The sequence below is a fragment of the Musa acuminata genome, chromosome BXJ2-4 (genome assembly GCF_036884655.1).
Source record: "Musa acuminata AAA Group cultivar baxijiao chromosome BXJ2-4, Cavendish_Baxijiao_AAA, whole genome shotgun sequence".
Lineage (NCBI taxonomy): Eukaryota > Viridiplantae > Streptophyta > Magnoliopsida > Zingiberales > Musaceae > Musa > Musa acuminata.
Window position 1 is genome coordinate 4,922,650 of NC_088341.1, and position 22,684 is coordinate 4,945,333.

A 22,684-nucleotide genomic window follows, 5' to 3' on the forward strand; every position below is an offset into this window, starting at 1 on the left:
CCTTAGATAAAAATGAATTAAGGGAACATTATTAGATAAAGTCCCAATGGTAATTATCTTTTATGTAAAATGCACAAGAAAGTTCACATTCAACTTTATATTGGATTTTGCAATAAATACAACCTGTTTTGTTTTGAAAAAGAGAAAGTTATTATTGTTGAAGACGCCTATGACGTGCTTCTTTGTATTTTTACCATTTTGTGTCAATGACGATATACAATCATTTCCTTCTCTATTAAAATAAAAACGAGAGGAATTGTAATCATCGAAAAAAGCAAGGAAGACACCAAATAAAAACTTGTGTTTATTAAGTTGTTCGGATTTTACCAGAGCAAAGTAACTGATTCAAAAGGGTAACAAAATATTATATTTGCACTAAGGAATCCTAAGAACCTTTCTGGGAATCTTCAGAGCAAGCACTAGAGTACCACATTTACAAAATTCCACTTGCTTTGATTAGAAACAATGTGATGAATTCAATCTGGCAAAAAATGAAGATTAGAAACAAGATTTTCTATATTGTTGGTTTTCCATGAAATCAGGAATAACTGGGTGATTGTCAATCATGCAACTCTTGCCTAACAAGAACTGAAGATTACTATTCGAAATTACCAAGCAACATTCCTACTGAAGTATATTAATTCCAAGCAGCACTATTACAAATGACCAGACAAAGAATTCCCAATCAGGATTTTCTATTCGAGATCATGTACATCATAACTAGACCACTTGGAGAACTCAGTCGTAACAGATTATTGCACAGGCAAAAAAAAAACCATTGTGCTTAAGTATGAATTCTGCATTCAGTCTATGGAGTGGATATTACTGCTATCACTAGCTACTTCCCAGGAGATGAATCATAACAAGAACTAGTTTTCAAAGGGTCCTGAATCACAAAACAAACGAGATTTGAAAGGTTCAACTGAGTTTAATGTCTTAATCAGGAGAAGACAACTGTCCTTGGCAGGACTGCTGTTTTCTTGTTTTCTATCCTTCGAATATGATCACTTCTGCAATTAAAGGCATAACAATGTACACTTGATTTGTTTATTCAAAATTCAAAATAAGAAAAAAGACCATGAATTACCTTTCACTATTTGCATATGGCAAAGGCATGGCAATTTCATATTTACTTTTGATGTAAAACTAGTTCAGAAAGATTAATTTCTCTGAGCTGAAATTTTACTCTAGATACGGACCTCTACCTTAGAGAAACATAGAGCTATCATCAGTGAACCCTATAGCTAATAGTTTCTCACCATGTACATTTGTTAACACAATAAAAGGGTCAAGCTATCATTATAATTATATTAGAAAATAAGAAAACCATGCTTATTAACTAATAGTTCGATCCAACCTGACTTTACCAACTTGTTTTAATAAGTGATGCTTCGTCCCCACTTGGCATTTGCTCCAACACTCAAATTTTGTACATACAATGCTACTTGTATGCACAAAATTTACAAAGATATCCTTAATATGCTATGGCTATGTCACATTGACACTGTGGCAAAAATGTCGGATTGATGCACTACCCTTGGCTAATACAGCACCAATCAAGTGCACATATGGTGCCTCTATGAGCTCCTACTTCTATACATGCCACATTATTCATTTGTTACTGCCACTTCTTTGAGGCTAAAACATATAATCATTTATTGTCCAGAGTTGCTTTGCTCAATAAAACTGTTATCATCAACTTCTATTTAAAAATTACAATCTCTATGATCATATATTGCCAAGGCAATCTTGCCCCTCTCTACATAAGACTTAACCTAAAACAGATTAAAAAAGACTGAATATTAGTTTCTTGTTTAGAAATGAACACTTGTAGTTAAAGGTGCCATACATGTTCCATCATTATGTTCTTTCAGATGATCAATAGCTGAACAGATATAACAAAATATTATGTCTCAACAATAACTGAACAGATATCTAAAAACAATAACTGAATATTTTGAACAACAGAAGCAGACATAAACTAATCTGTTCACATTAGGCAAGATTGTATACCTCAATTACAAGGTTGTCAAGGAGATAATTAATTTAGATGGTTCAAAAAAGGAACTCAAATACTCAACAAAACAGTGTGCTGTGATTCTTTCCGTCTTCCTGGGTGGTGTCAACTGGAATTTAGTGATCCATTACCTTTCAGGTGGAACTTATTTCTTGGTTTGTTGGATATTTATATTCCAATATTTAAAATGCTCTCTCTATTCTTAATAGTACTCTTTCAAATTTCAGATTATAGAAACTTGATAAGCATGCTCCCTTGAAGATAGCCAGCTCCAACAGCTGTTTCTCAAGGTATTTCTCTCCACTTACTCTGAACTAGGTCACTGTTTCATTGTAAAGCTGCTTGTGCTGTCATGAAAACACAACAGGGGAGCTACTTAAACTTCCAGTTAATAAGAAGCTCTTCCATAAAATTTCTATTGAACAAAACAATCTATGTCCGTCGGTTAGGGAGAAATCTATGTAATTTATATAATCGAGCATCAAGTAACCTGCATTTGAGCTTCGATGTTTTCCAATAATACAATAATCTCTTCGATTTGTGAATGCAAACTATCCCCTGCAAGAAATTCATGAACTTCCCCATTCACCTCAATAGAACTACAACCTGGTGTTTTCCTCAACCCCACAGCATTCATCTCCTTCCTCAGTTTCATAAAGCTACCCCAATCACTAACTTCTGCATATATTTTTGAGAGCATCAATCGGGGCCATGGATCACATGGGTCCAGCTCAATCAATTCCATTGCTGCAACTTTACCTAGCTCCACATTTTTGTGAACCTTGCAAGCACTTAGCATAGTCCCCCACAAAACTGCATTGGGTCTCATAGGCATCCTCGATATCATATTGTATGCTTCTTTTAATCTGCCTACACGACCTAAAAGATCGATCATACAACCATAGTGCTCAATCTTAGGTTCTAGGCCATACATTTCCTCCATAAAAGAAAAGAATCTATATCCTTGATCTACTAGTCCTCCATGAGCACATGCGCTTAGAACACCAACCAAAGTCACATCATCTGGTTGAATTCCTACTTCTAGCATCTGGAAAAACAAATGGAGGGCATGGTCAGCTTGCCCATGCATAGCAAGCCCACAGATTATCGAAGTCCATGAATACAAGCTTCTAACTCGGGCACCTTCAAAGACTTGAAGAGCCTTTTCGATGCTCCCGCACTTGGCATACATATCAATTAGGCAGTGATCCAAAGATCCATCAGAGTTCAAACCACTTCTTCCTAAATAGGCATGGAGCCACATACCAGTGTCCAGGGCACCCATGCTAGCACAGGCGGACAGAACAATGTACAGGGTGAGCTTGTTAGGCTTCTCGCTAGAAAGTTCCATCTCATGGAACAATGCAAACGCCTCTCTGCACCTACCCACTTGAGAACACCCTGACATCAACGTGTTCCATGAAACCACATCCCTCTCGGGCATCTCGGCAAATATTCCACGTGCCAGTTCAATCGCTCCATGCTTCAAACACTGATGTATGATGGTATTCCAAGTGACGAGAGTTTTAACAGGCATTTCATCAAACAGATGCCGACAGATATCTAACTTACCGTGGTTGCCATAAGCCTTAATCAACTGAGTGCTGACAAACGGATCGATCACAATCCCACTACCGATAATATATCCGTGAATCATCTTTACCATAGACAAGCTGCCCAATTGGCAGCATGCGGATATCGCGGTCGCCAGAGCAATAGGATCTGGGGACAGGCCGGACAAGACCGTAGCTCGGAATAGCTGCAACGCTTCGGCAGGCTGGTGGACAGTGACGTAGGCCCGGACCATGGCCGTCCGAGCGACGAGGCCTGCATCAGGTATTTCATCGAACAGCTGACGCGCGATGACGACGAAGCCGATGGCAGAGCAGACGGATATAAGAGCGCTGGAGATGAATTCATTGGAGAGGAGTCCGACCTTGCGGACGTGCGAGTGGAGCTGTTGTGCCGCGCGGAGGGCCGAAGGTGCAGCGAAGGTGGTGTCGGTGGCGATGGATTTGATGAGCCGCACGAGCGAGCGGGTGGTGTGCCGCAGGGGCGCGTCGATCATGCGGCTGAGGTCGTATCCAGAGAAGAGGTCGCATTTGACGGCCTTGATGTCTTTGAGTGGGTGATAAGGCAATTTTGGTAGTAACTCCTGACGGCTGCGATTAGCCCTCATCAACTGATGACGAGGACCGTGAAGTCACTGGTGAAGCAACGAAATCGCACCGGTGTTGTGGTGTAACATTGGCACAGAACTTAAAGCTGTTAATCAGCTATCTTTACGGATCTTCAAGCGGTTTCGACGCAGATCGTCAACCCAGTCCATAGACACGACATGGGCCACACCCGAGTCACAGGTAACGCGAACCATCGCCACCACCACCACATGTTTTGCTCGTCCTGCAACAACCGCTGCTTTTTTCTGTTTCTTTTTCGCAACGGATATATCAACGAAACAAGAGAGCGGAGCTCGAAAGCCACACCATGTCGATCGCAGGCGCAGCAGCGGCAGCGACTTGCTCGCTACCTCGCCTCCGCCGCGCCCGCGAGGTGGTCATCACACCGTCCCCGCGCGCCTCATCGCGGCTCCTTTCATCTGACTGGCGGCGGTCGCCCGCGGGACGAGTCCTCGTCCCCGGTCCGCCGCTCCCCACCCCGCGACTCCGACGCGCTAGGCTCCTACTCGTCGCGAGCGCCGTGGACTCCACCCAGCCCTCCTCCTCTTCCGCCAAAACTGTCGTCCCGGACAACGAGTTCTCAGTCGCCAAGGTTTCCTCCTTTATTCGCTTCTTTCGCACCAAAGAGATTATTGTTTTGCTTGTGTCCACGATGCGCCGTAGAGATGGGGTAGGTTGGGGTGAGGCATATATGATAATTAAAGGGATCTAGGGCCTTCTTTTAATAGCTTTAGAGTTGGGCGTCATAGACCACTCTGGACTGTTCATACAATGTGACGATTTGCTTTATTTTGTCCAGATTCATCTTGGATTAGTTCCGTTCTTGATTAAATCTAGTTAAATGTTAAGAATCTGAAGATGAACTGCATAATTATTTTTGATGAACTTCATATCAAGTATAACATAACCTAGATTAATTATTTTGGCTACAATAGTCTGAAAAGAAGTTTGTTTTAGCATATATGTATACGTATACTGAAAGTACAGTTTATTTTTTCTATGCATTCTGTATATACTGAAACATAGTGTGTGAAAATTGCAAATTCTCTGTGGATGTATATGAGAAAATATATTTGATAGAAATTAATAGATTCGGATCGGTTGAAAAGTTGGGTTATAGGGCTGAATTTAGCTCCACTCAAGCTTAGTTACACTGAAGACTATCATCTGTCAAGCTCAGTTAAAAGTTAGGGGTGCTTGAGCTCAATTCATTGTATATTAATTCATATATATTTAGTCCAGAAAGTTGTACGGCTTAGTAGTTGTACAACTTTGATGTTTGACATAACTTTCTTATCATGTTACAGGTTTCATTTGGTGTTATTGGTTTAGCAGTGGGTGGCAGTCTTCTCTCGTAAGTTCATGCACTGTACATACATAGATGACCAAACCAGCATTTTGATGTCCATAACCGAGTGGTTTTTTTGTTCCTAGATATGGATTTTGTGCATATTTCAGTATTCTGCCTGGGTCTGAGTGGTCTGCTCTAATGCTTACATATGGATTTCCTCTTGCAATTATTGGTATGGCTTTGAAGGCAAGTAACTTCTTTGGGAAAGCTTGGTATCTTTGTGAATGCAAAAGATAATGATTATTATTAGTGATATAAATGATTTCCTCTATATGTTGATATTATATTAGTTTGACACTTTGACTCAGTCATTTATACAAATTTGCAGGCAATACTCTCAGTCTCAGCACTAATTGCTGAGTTCATTCTGCAATCTTGGTCATAATAATTGTCTCATACAAAAAGAAGTAAAAGTGAATAAAAGGAACCATATCTAGTTCAATTTAAATTAAAGTACTGTCATTTGGTGCAACCAACCAACACGCATAATAAATGTTTAGGAGTCATATTTCTTTGTGTTATAGAGAGCTTGGAGTTAGAAAATTCCCTTTTAGCTGAAAATTCCAAGTTTTAGGTGCTAAGACCAAATTCTGGTGCTTTCAGGGTTAAATATGAGTCCAATACTGGTTTCAATAATCTGTCAAACTAGTATGGTATTTAAATACCTGGTGGTATATAAACCTATAATATTTGGTATCACTAAAGATAAAAATTTAAAAAATGGAAGCATACTGAGCATTACTGTGTTGCCTGGTCCACTACGAGTACTTGGTCCAACCTCCATAAGAACCTGGCTTATGTTTTAAATTTAAACCATAGTCCTAACCATGCTTTAGCTGGGAGCTTTAATCTCATTAAATGTCATGAGAGTTAAATTCCTCCTTGATGAACTTACAGGTTTCTTGTCTAGTTCTGAACATTATGACTGAATTTTAAGTGGATAACATTCCTAAAGTCAATATTTGCTTAGCTCATACTAATTTTTTGTGCATTAGATCATGCTAAATTTGTAGATGTTGCATCTAAGCCCTTTCTCCATGGTTACCAAGCAATATACATAAAATTCTAGAAGTCCAATGAGTAACTCATTCTGCAGAATTTACAACAGAAGAATATATTTGTTCATTTCATGACTATTTAGGCAAGTCATAGATTCTTTGAAAAGAAAATTTTACCTTTTAAAATTTTCTATTAATTGATGTGGCATACATGCAGTATGCAGAGCTCAAACCGGTGCCATGCATAACTTACTCTGATGCAGAGGTTCTGAGGGAAAGATGTGCTACTCCTATTCTTAAGCAGGTGAAGTTTTAAAGCTGTTGTAGGTTTTTTGGCTCAAGTTGATTCAAACTAAGGATATTATGAACATTAAAACTATTTTTTTTCTGTTTTTTCCATTGTTCTTAGAAGGAAATGCATCATGTTCCATGATAACATTAAAGGGGATTGATCTATAGGATCCTAACTCAAGTGTAAAAAAGCATATGGATTATTTAGAAGTAAATATATTCTGGAATGTCAGAACATGAATATGTCTTTTATCTTAAAGAGCATAAGAAAAGAAAATTATTTATGGATACAAGAAAAAGGAAAAGAGAAATTAGGCAGAAAAAAGAGATTGGATAGGCACAAGGACTTCATGCATCTTTCCTTATTAAATTGTTGATCCCTCTCAATCATCATGTTACTGTAGGATCAGGTTTGATATGGAGCACACAAGGACTATATCTTAATTTTTAAGCACAGTTCTTAAGCCTTTTTTCATAGGAATCAAGTTTTTGGACACCTGAGATTTGATATTCAATCTTGATGGGTTATGATTTTGTGGTTTAATACAATTGTGATCAAATGTCTGATTGCTTAGGAAGATTTCTTTTGTCTTGATGCATCTTGAGAAGTATCTTTATATATAGTGAGAAGCTTGCTATGTAGAGCCTCATTTGACTAGCACCTACTTAGCTCTTTAGGTAAGGAGTGATGTTACACGATATCGTTATGGTGATGAGCAACACTTGGACGAGGCATTGAAACGGATTTTCCAATATGGCCAGGTAGTCCCTCTGACTAATCAACAATCTGATGCATTTTAGTTTGGGTTCCATTCTTTTTATTCCTTAGACAAGATATATGCTTCTTTTTGGTTCACTGTATGGAGCGTTTGCAATATTTTGAAGGAAAGTATACTTTTATAAGTGAATTTACTATAAAATAGTGAAAGTTGTGGGAAAAAAAATGCCTATGTTCCTAAATGTATCAGGGTAACTTGGATTTTCTGACAATTACTACTCTAGTTCAGAACTCCATTCACAGTTTTTCTGTGCATTTATAAGCAAATATGTCTGCTCAAGTGTAAAGATTTCATGTGTTGTTTTTGTCTTTTTATCAATCGAAAATGGAAAGTTACCCTTCCTAACTGCTGTATGTCATTTTGCCAATTTAGTATCTCTCACTTCACCCCAAATTTCAGTGCTTCTATATTGTAATTAGTCAGTGGCACCTTCCTCTGCATCATAGTTTATCTGTAGATGGTGATTGTTTCTTGACCTTTGTTTAAGATGTAGGAATCAACATTATTTGCTTCTAAAGTAATGATACAAACTACAAAGTAATGGTACACATTCTCATATTTTATCTACTTCTAAAATTTGTCTTGCCAATAAACAGTTATCATCATCATATTTTGCCATCATCATTATCCAATTTATGCAGTCTTCTAGCTATATTGAGTCAAATATAGGTTGTTATGCTTATTATGAGGATCAATGACTTTTTATTAGTGATATTCATTGTGGATTCCTACTTTTCCAATTTGCTAATTGTTAGCTGACATTTTTTGTTCATTGATTTATATAGGGTGGTGGGATCCCACGGCGTAGTGCACCAACCTTACAGACTATACGTGAAGAAGTATGTTGTTACCACATCTAAGCAAAGTTCCATTGTCCATTATGAGAATGTGCTTCTTAATTTTATGGAATCTAATGACATGTTGCAATTACATAATCTTATTGTTATTGCAACTATGAGAATGCATTAGTGTGCTCAATCGGGAGATTTAGTTTGATTTTGTTGTGACCTAGGAAAAAATATGAGCATGGAAGTTTATACTAGTATTCAGACATTATAAATTTTCAATGTCCTTATACAAGCTGTTTTACTTTTTTAGAGAAAGTTAGAAAAAAAAAGCCCATCATATTTATTTATTGAGAAATTGAAATCAAGCAGGTCTAGACTGTCCATAGTAGAAGAGAGGAAAAAGATAAAATGGAGGCAACTCAAAATTGGAAACGTGGAAGGGCAAATTAGAAGAGGAGTTGCCAAACTAGAAGATTTCAAGTTCCAGTTAGCTGAAGTAGTTGTTGCCAAGCAAACGGAGTGCACTTGTAAGAATAAAATTGGCAGAAGCCCCTTATAGATTCTGCAGTTGCAATACTTTTAAATGCTCAACCAGAGAGTGTTGAACCCAGTTCGACCATAGGGCTGTGTCACCAATATTCTCAGATCTTCAATACTTGTAATCTTACAAGTGCAATGTGAATCCAGTGGATAGGATATGTTTTATTGTTTGATTATCCAGATATCTTTGGCAGAAGAACAAGGACAAATAATTCATGGTTGCAAGCCCAGATCTGCAAAGATTCAGTTGAAATTTGAGCTGAAGGTCGGATGAATTGTATAGGAATTTGAAGTTTGTGTATGTAAAGAAACGTAGTCCATGGCCTCCCACAGATATTTTTATGATATAGATTTCTTTAGAACCCCCTAAACTTGTGTACTTCCTATTGAGAATTTGTAATGTGAATACTAAACTGAAGACATGTATCATTGTGATTCGTTGGCCAACTTGCTTCGTGTACATCACACTTATGATACAGTTAGTAAAACTCGTGGGGATAGCCCAATATTTCCTGTTCATATTTGGAAACCAGATCTGAATTTGTGGTCAAATTTAAACAGCCGCACTAGACTGTTGTATTAGATTCAAATTGTCCTATATATATTTTTACTCGAGTGGATCAGGATATACATGGGTCATATTTATGACTAACAAAGTCAGATGATTTAGATTTTCACATTTATATAAGACCTTTGATCGACTCCTTAACCATGTATTTTTGTGATTATTGTCCTGGTTCATTAGATTTGATATCTCCTATATTGAACAAGCATTGAGAATAGGTTTTCTAGTTTGTGGGCACTTTTATTCATTGTTGATGGACATAATCCTGCAGTGGCTTAATTATGTTCTCCTTTTAGGTCACTGAAGATGGAAAGTACTGCTTGGTTCTCGTGTTTGAAGCAAAAGCTTTGAAGTTGTCTGATTTTGAACAGAGACAGGTACATCACCTTTTTCATTTCGATTATTATTTATTAAAGGTGACCTAGAATCAAAAGCAGAGATTCTACCACTGTCTTTAGCTAAAGCTGCGTCCTATACATGCTATTGACCTGGAAATTGTAGCCTCTGTTTCACCAGATAAGTTGATCACCATGTAGTTGTTAGAGAAAACTGCATACTGACTTTAACATTCACAATCCTTCAGGCAAAATTCACGTCGTTCTTTGGACCAGGAATCATTGCAGAAATTGGTGATTTTCTTCTGCCTTTTAGTTTACGCATTGAAATTATAAGCTTTAAGTTATTATTCAAGTGTTTTTGACTAAATATTGTTGGATTGCAGGGAAAGGAGAAGCTGATCTTTATGAAGTTCGCCTTATTTCGCAGACAACTTAAGAACCAAATTCACAAATATAGTGTTTCCTTAAATCTTTTACAGGATAATGCCAATGTAAATTTCTCATCCTAATCCAATTACACGCAACAGATTCAGTGCTGAAAATTTCAGTTGAGCAGAGAAACCATCTCTTCCTTTGTTTTCTCTTTTTCATTTTTGCTTCTATTTACCATATCATCATCTTGAAGAACAAACGTATGTTGACCACGGCAGTAAACACCACTACTCACTGCCATGATTCTCAAAGTTCAGATAACATGTATACTTGTATATGAATTGTTGCATTGCTCTAATCATCTGCTGCTGTATATGGTGATTTGTTGTTAGCAGGCATTGATCGGGTCAGCAAACTAATAAATTATTGATAGGATATAAATTTATTTGTTACACTTCAGTGGCTTTCCAAATCCTTTTCCGAAGTAGCTTTGCTGCCTCATGGGCCATCATTTTGGGCTACATCTATGTGCTTCTTGTGTCTGAGATCTCTAAGGATATTTGCAAGGAATGTGCTGCACATATATATATATATATATATATATATATATATATATATATATATATATATTTGAGTGTGTACCATACGATGCACAACATGCACAAAATTAGCACACAAAATTCGCATTGATGAGTAGTTGGGAGAGCGTTTAATATACAGGAGTTCTTAAGTTAACTAAAGTTGTCTGGATGAAGATGTTATCATGAATCTTATAGTCTTAGGATTTGGATACTAAGATTATTTAATTTCATTTTTTTTTCTTATCCGGAATGCAATAATTCTCTGTTCTTAAAATACGAGAAATTTCTACCGACGCACCACTCAATGCTAGCCAGATCTCGGTCTTTTTCATCTGAAGTCAACGCTGGAGAAATCTTATGGCAGATACGACATCCAAAATTTGTCGAGTGTACCACACTACAATTGGACGTTCCAAAACAAGCTGCATTCGAGTTGCTAGAATATGTGACATTTTGACCACTCCTTTGTTGTTGCCCGTGGAAGAAGACGACGACCAAACTCGCAGACCTGCGTGCTCTCTCATGTATTAGTTTATTCGAAAACAAAGGCTAGCGCCCATGGGGATCTGGCGTTGACACTTCGTGGTCAGTTGACTTTGAATGCTAGAGAAGCTTAGATATTTAAAATCATTATTGACAGTTTTCCCAAAGATATTTTTCTCTCTCCTCAGATGGCTAATGCTAATTATATTATAGTTTTAAGAATATTTTTATATCATCTTAAGTAATTTTCTCTTAATTAATCTTTTATCAAAATTATATTATTTTTCTTGTAACTTCATAGTTCATACATCCACTTCAATATTATCATGTCAATAATATAAATTTATTGTATATGTTATTTCTTAGCTTCCTAACATTTACATTCATATATATATATATATATGATTTGGTCTAAAAATATACTGCATACATTCAATAATAAACTGATGTAAGGCAGAATAGAAAATGAATTATTCGAATTGCCAGTTGAATATTTTCTACGTAAAATAGAAAATGTGAATATGTTTCAGAAAAATTATCCATTTATTTATTTCCATATTATGATTCTTATATTCATTCATAATTATACAAATCAATAAAAAAAAGAAAACCCAAACATGCTATTAAAGAGCATCACACACCATGATGATCAACAAACGCACGATTTACGAGGAAGATCGAGTCCTTAATCTTCTATTAAGAAAGAAAGAAGGGTGACTTATTTTTACTTATGCTTCACGTAAAAGACGGGTCAAATGGAAGATTGGGCAACGTAGAAGTCATAAATATATGTGACGTGCATAAAACTTGGTCACCAAGTTTCATTAAAATTATTATGCAATCAAATATAATAAATACATCAACATGAACGAGATGCATTGGCTCTACATGTTGTTGACTGTATGACTCTAGTAGCCCATATCATCCTTCATATAATACTTTTGTTTCTATAGCTGATGTCAGGCCCGTAAGTTCCAACTTGTGTTCAGATATGTCGGCACTCATCAACATCAAGCTGTGATGTCTGTCCCACCTATCATGCACACACTTCTTTTTTCTACGCTGAAACCATTGGATATGACCATCAAGAAGAAGATTTATGGATTCCAGTAATAGTTCGGTCCATAAAAGTATATATAAATTCTTGGAGCTGGAAATTGCTGCAGATTGGGGCCCTCAGAATAATGGAAGTGATGGAGGAGAGATGGGGACGGAGCAGAAGAGCATGCACTGGTCTCCTTGGCTTTTAGGTGGTCACAAGCTCTTGTAATTAACTCCTGCTTCAGGGACTGTCTCATCTACCTACCTCATCTCAACACTGGCCTGTAGAGTGTAGACTTGCATGCATGGAAAGATCCATAAGTAGTAATGTGTGTTAGAGAGAAAATATTGCAGAATTTGTTTCTCATGTCATTTTCTTTTCCTGAAAACTAAGCAGATGTGGCTATGATGCCTATGTTTCTGTGACATACTGATCCATTGATTCTATAGAGACTTCTTCATCTGTTCTTTTCTGTCTACTGATAACCTCCTAATCTGCAAATAGCACAACATGATTCCCATCTGCATAAGAATCATCCTTTGGAATGCTGAAACAAACTGAAACTGGAGAAACCTATATACGTATGTGGCTAAGAAGGCCATTTCCCACAAGATCATGCAGGTTTGGTAACACCAAAACCATGTGCAGGCTTCACTTATGATAAAGGTTGTCAGCTTATCGGCAGAGATGGAGTTGTGGACATATCTTAAAGAGAGCTAAGAAGACAACTCCACTGGCGTCTACAGACAATGCATGCCTATGGTGCTTCTGAATTGGTACCTTCAACCTGCAAATGTAATCCCAGAAACAAATAATAATGATGAACAAAGACCACCCACTACGCCTGTCGGGATCAGAAAATGACCTGCGAACTATAGATGTAATATGTTTCTATGTTTCATGTGGATATAACAATATACATATTGCTAACATACATAAATACATTTATAGCTAAAGGAGCACTTCAATCGGATCAGAGTATAAATATACTATTTCGACGGGAAAGTTTCGTTAGGTGAACTTTTCTTTGGCTAATATTTGTCTACATTGATAATTTTCTTGTGCAGGTACCATCCTTTTGACCAGATGCACTCTTTCAGCATCATTGTGCTCATTTCACTTGGCCAAAGTCACGTAGGGCTTTACTGTACGTGCACGAGGAATATGGAATCAGTGCCTTGTTCGTACGAAGCAGATGTGAAGGACGAGTACACCGAAGAGTTCAAAAGATTCCAAAAGAAAGAAGAAAAAGCTTCGCACTCCTTTGAGATTGTGGCACGATAATGTCATTGACAACTCATCGGGATAAGCTTCATCGACATGGATGATTGCTTTACAATGAGGCTTCGAACAGAATCACAGGAATGAGACAGGAAACGGAGCAGTTCTGATGGGAACGAACCCACCAAAAGATGTGGACTTTTGTCATGGTTCAGTATGAACCTGTGTGGATGCATGAAATTGTGGGAAGGGTAAGGAATCAAACAGGAACGAAAACCATCACAAAAATGATATGATTATTCTTAGTCAGGTAGTTGGCAGGAAGACATAGTAATGGCTTAGTCATTGACAAGTACGGTGGCAGTCAAAGGAGGATGAGAAAGATTCACGAAAGCCAAAAAAATTAGAGACTCAAACATTGTGTTGTCATGGAAAATATTTGTTACATGACTTCGTTTCTTCTCCTTCAGCTTGAAATAAAAAGAAGATACATGTGTTTGATATCTGACTTGGTCTACATCATCATTTAGGGTCACTCTTTTGGGACAGGACATCCTCAACTTGTCATCCGCTTGGTGGGACACCACTTGGCACCCAGCACCCAGCTGAACTCTCTGCTGGATTGGGATGCCCAAGTCTATCCTCTCCCATGCCAGCCCCTGGTTATGTTTTCTATGGGATGCAGGAGGCAATGGTGCCATGCACTTTCCATGTGAGGGGAGTGGGGAAGAGGTGTGGAGATCTTTCCCCACCCCACCCCCCCCCCCCCCCCCCCCCCCCCCAGTTTATTTGAGATATGTTGCATGTATCACAAAACACTCATACTCCAAATCACTTGCAGAATCTTCCAACATGGATAAAGAAATACTTGTTTTACCACTTGACCTGCAAAGCCTGTGGAAATCGTGTTTTTATTGTGCCTGTTACATATCTGAGAACGCAATGCATCTGCTAGTACTGCTCTCACAGGAGTGTCTGATGAGTTATATTCTCTGCAACAGTGTTTGTTTATTGATGGAAGAGCACTGGTTTCTGCTTGGGTTACATGTCAAAATCTGTGATCACATACCTGTAGTGAGATGGGAGGTAGAGGCAGCAGAGAAGGCCAGGCCATGCCAAGCTCTGCAGCAGGAAAGCAGCATGGTCCATCCTCATCTGAACCATATGCTCATCAACTTGCTTCCTTCTTAGGTCCCACGCCCATACCCAACTCCCACCACGACACTCCACCTTCTCATATCGAGGAATCAGGTCAAGTAACCAGAGAGCACAGCTCACTTCCCCAGAACATGAACCTTCTTCCCACCTTCACATGAGTTGACCCACACCAACACCACCCATGCCAATGAGATCTCCCATATCCTACCATATGAAAAACTAGTGCCCAACTTGCTATATAACAACACAAAACAATCACCTCCTACAGCAGTAGCACTCGGACTAGTCCTTACATATACTCCTTCCGAGATTTGTCTTCACAGCCATCATCCACAGTCTTAAGCGAGTCTCGTTAGACGCTGTGAGTTATGGGGACAAGCTCCGTAGAGGAAGCATGTGGCGAGATGAGGAAGACGGGTCCGGTCCCGTCGCCCGATCCGAAGAGTTTGCAGCGCGTCGGCAGCGGTGCAAGCGACGTCATCGACCCGGAGGTCGGCGTCGAGGCCGAGTCCCGGAAGCTGCCGTCGTCTCACTACAAAGGTGTCGTCCCCCAGCCCAACGGCCGGTGGGGCGCGCAGATCTACGAGAAGCACCAGCGCGTCTGGCTCGGCACCTTCAACGAGGAAGCGGAGGCCGCGTGCGCCTACGACGTCGCCGTGCAGCGGTTCCGCGGCCGCGACGCCATCACCAACTTCAAGCCGCTGAACGACGCCGACAACGGCGACGCGGCCGAGCTTTCCTTTCTCGAATCTCATTCCAAGGCCGAGATCGTCGACATGCTTCGAAAGCACACCTACCGCGACGAGCTACAGAAAAGCAGACTATCCTTCTGTCTCGATAGCAAGAAGACTGCTCCTCGCAGTGCACCTGTGACCGGCTTGCTTGTCGGAGCTCAGAGGCAGCACCTCTTCGACAAGGCGGTCACGCCGAGCGACGTCGGCAAGCTCAACCGGCTAGTGATACCGAAGCAGCACGCCGAGAAGCACTTCCCTCTGCAGAAGACGGGCGCCGCCGCCGCCGCCGGCAAGGGAGTGATGCTCAACTTCGAGGATGCCTACGGGAAGGTGTGGCGGTTCCGGTACTCATACTGGAACAGTAGCCAGAGCTACGTGCTAACGAAAGGCTGGAGCCGGTTCGTGAAGGAGAAAGGCCTCGAGGCCGGCGACGTCATCACCTTCCACAGATCGACCGACCCCGAGAAGCAGCTGTTCATCGATTCCACGGCGCGAGCTGGCCGAGGCAGCGCGGTAGCTCCGACTCAGAGGCCTCCTGTTCAAGTTGTTAGGCTCTTCGGCTTCAACATTGTCAGAAATCCGGCAGCGCCCGTCGGCGGCGATGGAGTGGACGGGAATGCTGCCTCCTGCGAAACCGGTAAGCGGAACAGAGATCATATGAAGTCGACATCATCACAAAGGATGATCAAGAGGCACTGCACCGAAGCTTTGTAGCTTTGCCAGTTTGGTTAGGTAGTCATCACTTCAAGTGTTTGTGTATATTAAGAGGGGTGGAAAAGCCTAGTGAAGAGAATGATAGCATCAGAAATTTTATTTCCTTTTTCTTGTATTGTTCTGTTCTCTTGATTCAATCAGTTCATATGGACTGTTTGTGAAACTTGCTTTCGGTACAAGAATAGATATAGTGCATCAATCTGATATGGATGATTCCTGGACGACCTTGATACCTATTCCATTGAACAGTGGCAGCAAAGGGCATCTAGAGGTAGAAGGTTACAGAGGAAATCTCTGCATCGTAAGTATTGACTGATGAATGACTAATAAAGTTTGGTAAGCTTGTGTTTTTTGTGAGCAAGCACAACCAATCCAGTGGAATGCTGCCTAATCTTACAGGAAGCTGTAACTTGGTTAGAAACAGTAGCTTCCACACTGACAAACGGCGGATGAAACAGCTGCAGTTGGACGAAGTCAATGTGCTAGATGTTGTCTGCATGCATAGCAGAAAGCTGGCTGCTGGTGACTGAGCCAGTCAAAGTCTATTCTTATCGTGTCATTTTCAAGTACACATATTGAGAACAATATGAGGTTGGAATGCAAGGAAGGGCGGAGAAAGAGCTGCCTGGTTGCTTCCTTTGCAGACCTTTCATGTGGTGTCTTGTGGATCACCAGGTTCTTCAAGTATGTTTCAGGTAGTTCGGATGGCAAAGTAGATAGAGATCGGTTATCTAAGAAACAGGTCAAGATCATGAAATCTCACGGCAAACAACAGAACATTCAGTAACCAGCGACAGAGAGGGAGCTGATGAGATAGATTTTGAGGCCCAGTTGTGGTCAAAGTCTGGATGGCTTAATTATATGATTAATAGAATTCTACACAGCTGTGCCACATGGTTGGATCTTCTCGACCTACATCGCTTTCAGAATGAGACACTACCCAGACGTCGATGATGATGGTGTTATGGTTGACTCAGCCAAGCCTTCGTCTTCGTCATCATTTAATGCCTACTGTTCTTGTTTGACAGAACTTCCTGCGTGACATTGATTTTGCAGCAAGAATCTGACTTCTGAAGGAGTTGCAGTAGAAATCTCAGGTCTTGCACCATTACACCTGAAACACTGCTTTCTATTCCTCCAGTTTTAGTTCATGGATTCTCTTCTAAGAAAGGCTCAGATGCTTTATATACATCTATTTTGGGATTGATCATATCTGACCTCTGAAGGAGTTTTTGTTTGGTCCTTTTAGTTCTGTTCTAAAGCCTACAAACATGATGGAGGTGTGAGATTATGTTTGTTCTAGGATGTGAATGGCAGACTTTGTTGAGTTCCTATCTTCTCTTTCCTCTGGTAGTTGTATATCATAATATTCTTTTATTATTTTTGTTGGATAATACAACCCATAATTTCATCAGAAAAGAATTATAATGAAAAATGGATCTGTCCAAAGCTACATCAAATGAGCAACCTCCACCATTGTATTGCTGGTCCAAAGGAAGCCTTTTGATGATGAGTCCCAGCAGAAAGATAAGGCTGTACAAAAGTCTCCTGGGTGCTCTGCAAGCCTGGTTGGGTGTGTCCTTGACATGAAAAAAGTTGTGGCACCAAGACATGGAAGCTAAGATAAGTCCTAATGAGTTCATCAAAATAGATTATGGATGGTAAGACTAAGACAAGATTCTGCAAACAGGCTAATGACCATTATAAAAATCTATGCTAAACAGTAAATTATTAGCAAAAAGGTAGGCCATTCTTCAAGAATCTGTGACAGACAAGCCAAAGAAAAGTTGAGGTATGTGATTCAACTAAGATGTATCAGATCATCTTGAGCAAAGATTTTATCATGACAGGAGAAACAACAGCCATACCTTTCTTCAATGTATTTTTCCTATATTACCAAGCAACACAACCTTAATGAAGTGCCAACTGAGGACCACCCAAGCTCCATAATAAAGAACACATTAAACTATGGCTATGAAAAAGGTGAAACTAAAAGTTACAAGCACTACTGATCAAAACCAAGGCACAGACTCTAGAAACCAGTACAGTTGCAAAATCACTGAATCAAGATGTCTCTTTGTTATCTAATGAGCAACAAGTTCAATCAACATTCTCCATTCATGGTGATACTGACTGATGGTTTACCAGGATTGCGCTTGGAATGATTGACAGGGAAAGACATGGAAAAGTAGTCACCTCCTACATTCAGACATGCCAACTGAGGACCACCCAAGCTCCATAATAAAGAACACATTAAACTATGGCTATGAAAAAGGTGAAACTAAAAGTTACAAGCACTACTGATCAAAACCAAGGCACAGACTCTAGAAACCAGTACAGTTGCAAAATCACTGAATCAAGATGTCTCTTTGTTATCTAATGAGCAACAAGTTCAATCAACATTCTCCATTCATGGTGATACTGACTGATGGTTTACCAGGATTGCGCTTGGAATGATTGACAGGGAAAGACATGGAAAAGTAGTCACCTCCTACATTCAAACTGCTTTTTGGTCCTTGTGAGCACCTTTGAATTCAGTTGATCAATCTTTCCAGGGTATCGGCAACATGCCACATTGATGGTCTCATTTCAGGATTAGCTTGCACACAAGCCAAAGCAATTTTTAGCACTGAAACAATCTCATCTTCTCTATCTATTTCTTGAGCTAGGAAAGGGTCCAAAACATCCAAGAGGGATCTCTTCTCTTCGATGCAAAACTGGACCCAACGAACCAAATCCATTTCCGTAGTCTCCAAAAGAACAAGTGGGGACTTGCCAGAAATCAGTTCTAGTAGGATCGCTCCATACGAGTAAACATCCCATTTTTGAGATGGTTTCATGGTCCTCAACACCTCAGGAGCCTGATAACATGATCCTTTGGTTATGATGCGACCAAATGCAACATCCGATTGTTGGCTAGCAGTTGTCTCAGCAAATACTCTATCTGACTGCAGAAATGGAGATCCTTCAGCTAAGTTTGCCAGACGCCCAACCCCAAAGTCAGATATGTAGGGTTCCATGTTCAGTCCAAGAAGTACATTGTTAGGTTTGAGATCTCCATGAACATACTTCTTTGGACTAAATTCATGGAGGAAAGCCAAGGCCTTTGCTACTCCCTTCATGATTTTCAAGCGTACTTCCCATGATAGTGGTGCAGAATCCCCTGTTCCAGCTTTCCCTGTTATTAGCCACAATATCGAGAAATATAATGAGAATGATATGCATGTAAAAGTTTGAACCATAGAAGATGTTGATTAGCCAAATTACTCTAGAGATGTGAATTAACTAGTTTGTCAAAGTGCTCCAGCCTGCTACGGATACTTTTATGAGCAAGAAATTCATCTCTCACACAGAAAAGACTACAAGGTCAATATAGGCTTGGGAAACCAGTCATGAGATTGAAGTTGAATCAATGTCAAACCATACTTCTTAAAGATGAACAGTCACCAACAAATTTGGTGTATCCAGTTCTTAGAAATATCCTTTTAATTTAAAAATGATTTAGATTTCATTTGAATTTGATGAAGTTGGAAAGTACAAACAGCATTAAATGAAAATACACTAAAACATCCAGTGTGGAAAATCCTCCTTGGATTAAAACCAAGGTTAGTTGTATTCTTCATTGGAAACTGAATATTATCTTTAGTTACCTATGAACATGGAAGATATCATCAAGTATCAAAAGAAAATAAGTGGTCCGAAAGCATACCATGTAGAGCAGTAGAGAGGTTTCCATTATGAATGTAGTCATAGATAAGTAGTTTCTCATCAACCGACCAGAAATAAGCTCTTAGAGTAACAATATTGGGATGTCGAACCTTCCCAATCATTTCTACCTCAGTTTGGAATTCTTTAAACCTTTGTAATCCTCCTTCCCCCAGCCTCCTAACAGCTACAGTAAGTCCATTGTTCAGCAAAACCTTATAGACAATACCAATTTCACTCTTCCCCAAAACAAAAGCTGACCCCTTAAGAAGCTCATCAAGATCAAAAGTCACATGCTTATCCAATGGCACTAGCTCATATTGCTCAATATTTTCCGATAATGCGCCTGACTCCTTTGTAAAGCACATGCATTCCTTCCTGCCCTTCAACCCTTTGTCAGAACGCTCTCCTTCTTCCTTGGTCTTTAGTGAAGCAATTGCCTTGCGATAAAAGTAATAGAACAATAATGCAATCAAACCAATTCCAAGCACATCACTCACCGCAATTGCAATCACTGCAGCATTACTTAGTCCTTCACTGCTACTTCTTCCACTATGAGTGTCATCTTCCTTGGGCGAGAGCACATCAGAAGGACACGGGGTCTGCAATGGCGAGCCACAAAGGTCAGGATTTCCGACATAAGCCATCGGTCCTCTGCTCTTCAGAGCCCCATTTTGGGGTATTGGCCCACTAAGATTGTTATAGGTCAGGTCAATGAAAACATTCTCAGGCAGGTTCCCCAGGCTCGGCGGAATGAAGCCGGAGAACCTATTGTGAGACAAATCCAGAGTTCCTTGAAGATTAGGAAGATCACCAATATCACCCGGAATCGGACCACTGAATCCATTGTAAGAAAGATCAAGCTTTTCCAATCCTACAAGGCTGCTACCAAAGCCAAGGGGCAGAGAACTGGTGAAGTTGTTATGGCTCAAGACAAGGGCCTTCAATCGCTTGCATTGGACCAAAGAGCGCGGTATCGAACCGGAGAACAAGTTGCTGGAAAGGTCCAAGCTTTGGAGGTACAGAAGCTCACCGATCGCCGGCGGGATTGAACCGGACAGGAAATTCCCAAAAAGGACCAACCTTTCGAGCCCTCGGGCGGCGAAGAGGCCGGCAGGAAGGCTGCCGAAGAGCCTGTTGCTCCGAAGGTTGACATGCCTGAGAGATTGGAGGGAGCCAAGGGCAGAGGGGAGGTAGCCCACCAGCTTCTTCTTTGGCAGGCTTAAGGCGACCACTGAGCCTTCTCTGCAGGTGATCCCATTCCAGGAGCAGGGATTCTCGTCGGAAGAGTTCCAGTTTCCCAAGGAGCCCTTGGGGTCTCCTCTGATGGCTTCTTTGAACGATAGGAGGGCTGTGCCTTCACTGTTCAGTCCACCAACAGCAAAAAGAAGAGATACATTGCAGAAGAGGAAGAGAAGCAGCAAAGATGATGACAAGGCCATGAAAGGGTGCCAAGGATTTGACCGTTAGAAGAATGAGCACAGAGATACGAATACCATATAAACACTGAATAATCTTTACACCGCAGCAGAAAATTAAGGCGTGGAGAGGAGAGAAACGGGTGATCTCGAGCGGCCTACCTTGTGCGGGGCAGAGGGCAGTGGAGAAGGGAGGAGTCGGGAGCTTTGGGAGCTGCAGTGATGGTGAGAGGCGAGGGGTCTTTTGGCCTGGGAAAGAGAGAGTGAATGAAAGCCAACAAAGTAGAGGTCAGAGGCAGTCGGGCTTAGTGGGATTCCCAGTGCCAACGTGTAGAACTCAGATCCCTTGCCAAAGGACATGTTGGTGTCATATCTAATATCTATCAAGTTTCAAAATGACATATTTATCCCTGTAATTTTAACATAGTCCTTCTATTGATTAACATACACCCATGTATATTCTCTCTGTTTATATTCACCCAAAAAATGCACATTATTCATGAAAAAAAAGAGAAACATAATATAATTAAAATATTATATTTTATTAATTGTCGAATAATATTTAACTAATGTATACAGGGATGTTGAGGTTGATATTTATAGAGGTTCTAAAATAATTAAATAAAAATTATTTATGTACAATTAGATGTAGTATTAAATAAGGATTCAATGAGAAATTTAAGATGATATAAGTAAAAAACCTATTAATATTATAATTAGAAGAGCTAAGATAATTAGTCTTATAGAGAGATCTAAAAATTTATTTATTTTTTACATAGCTTAATGATGATAAAAGATCCTATCTGAAATAATTAAGATATTATTATTATTATTATTATTATGATTGAGACTAACTATGAGACATGTATATTTGGCTACTACTAAAATTTTAGAATATATAATTATGATTATGGTTATATATTTATAGTTTTGCCTACAAGTGAGATTTTGTGGAAGGAAACCGGGGGTATTTTGGTAAATGCAGTCCTTGAATATGTGCACGCGTACAATCAAATGTTGGTTTGAGCCTGGACCAGTTTGGTTGATGTCGACCAACCGGTTCGGGGAGAACCAGGTTGGAAATTACTGGGCCGGTCCAATTATTGGGCTGGGCTGAGGCATAAAAATGTTGACTGCATTGACCAAATTATTAGTGTATTCGTGATTGATCCTATTATTCCCTCCCTTAATTATTTTGCCGTATCTATCGAAATATTTAATGCTTCCTATATTCTCTTTTAATTATTAGTGTATTTTTTTAATATCAAATTTCAAAGACACGTACCACTTGGTTCAAATCCTCAACGGATATATGCCACTCTGTCAACTTATTGGGTGTGTCTCCCTTTCCTGATTCCATGAGAAAATAGTCAGCTAAACAAAAGCAATGCAACTGTTGATGCCATTCA

General features: G+C 39.8%; 4 protein-coding genes across 4 annotated transcripts; 2 read left to right on the forward strand and 2 right to left on the reverse strand.

Moving 5' to 3' along the window:
- Window positions 1–2,462: 2,462 nt before the first annotated feature.
- LOC135609629 (pentatricopeptide repeat-containing protein At1g08070, chloroplastic-like) lies at window positions 2,463–4,310 on the reverse strand. The gene has a single exon (XM_065103079.1). It carries the CDS (start codon window positions 4,194–4,196, stop codon window positions 2,499–2,501), a length of 1,698 nt encoding a protein of 565 aa, XP_064959151.1. The 5' UTR covers window positions 4,197–4,310; the 3' UTR covers window positions 2,463–2,498.
- Window positions 4,311–4,449: 139 nt separating this feature from the next.
- Window positions 4,450–10,437, forward strand: LOC135609630 (uncharacterized). The gene is made up of 9 exons (XM_065103080.1): window positions 4,450–4,789; window positions 5,505–5,551; window positions 5,632–5,734; window positions 6,764–6,850; window positions 7,516–7,599; window positions 8,402–8,455; window positions 9,806–9,886; window positions 10,093–10,138; window positions 10,231–10,437. The coding sequence occupies exons 1-9, from the start codon at window positions 4,505–4,507 to the stop codon at window positions 10,281–10,283; spliced, it is 840 nt and encodes a 279-aa protein (XP_064959152.1). The 5' UTR covers window positions 4,450–4,504; the 3' UTR covers window positions 10,284–10,437.
- Window positions 10,438–14,934: 4,497 nt separating this feature from the next.
- LOC135609632 (AP2/ERF and B3 domain-containing transcription repressor RAV2-like) lies at window positions 14,935–16,373 on the forward strand. Its single transcript, XM_065103084.1, has one exon. The coding sequence runs from the start codon at window positions 15,073–15,075 to the stop codon at window positions 16,150–16,152; it is 1,080 nt and encodes a 359-aa protein (XP_064959156.1). The 5' UTR covers window positions 14,935–15,072; the 3' UTR covers window positions 16,153–16,373.
- A 1,661-nt stretch (window positions 16,374–18,034) lies between these two features.
- Window positions 18,035–21,584, reverse strand: LOC135609631 (receptor protein kinase-like protein ZAR1). Its single transcript, XM_065103083.1, has 2 exons — window positions 19,862–21,584; window positions 18,035–19,330 (listed from the first exon to the last, which is right to left on the reverse strand). Exons 1-2 carry the CDS (start codon window positions 21,297–21,299, stop codon window positions 18,687–18,689), a joined length of 2,082 nt encoding a protein of 693 aa, XP_064959155.1. The 5' UTR covers window positions 21,300–21,584; the 3' UTR covers window positions 18,035–18,686.
- Between the last annotated feature and the right edge of the window lie 1,100 nt (window positions 21,585–22,684).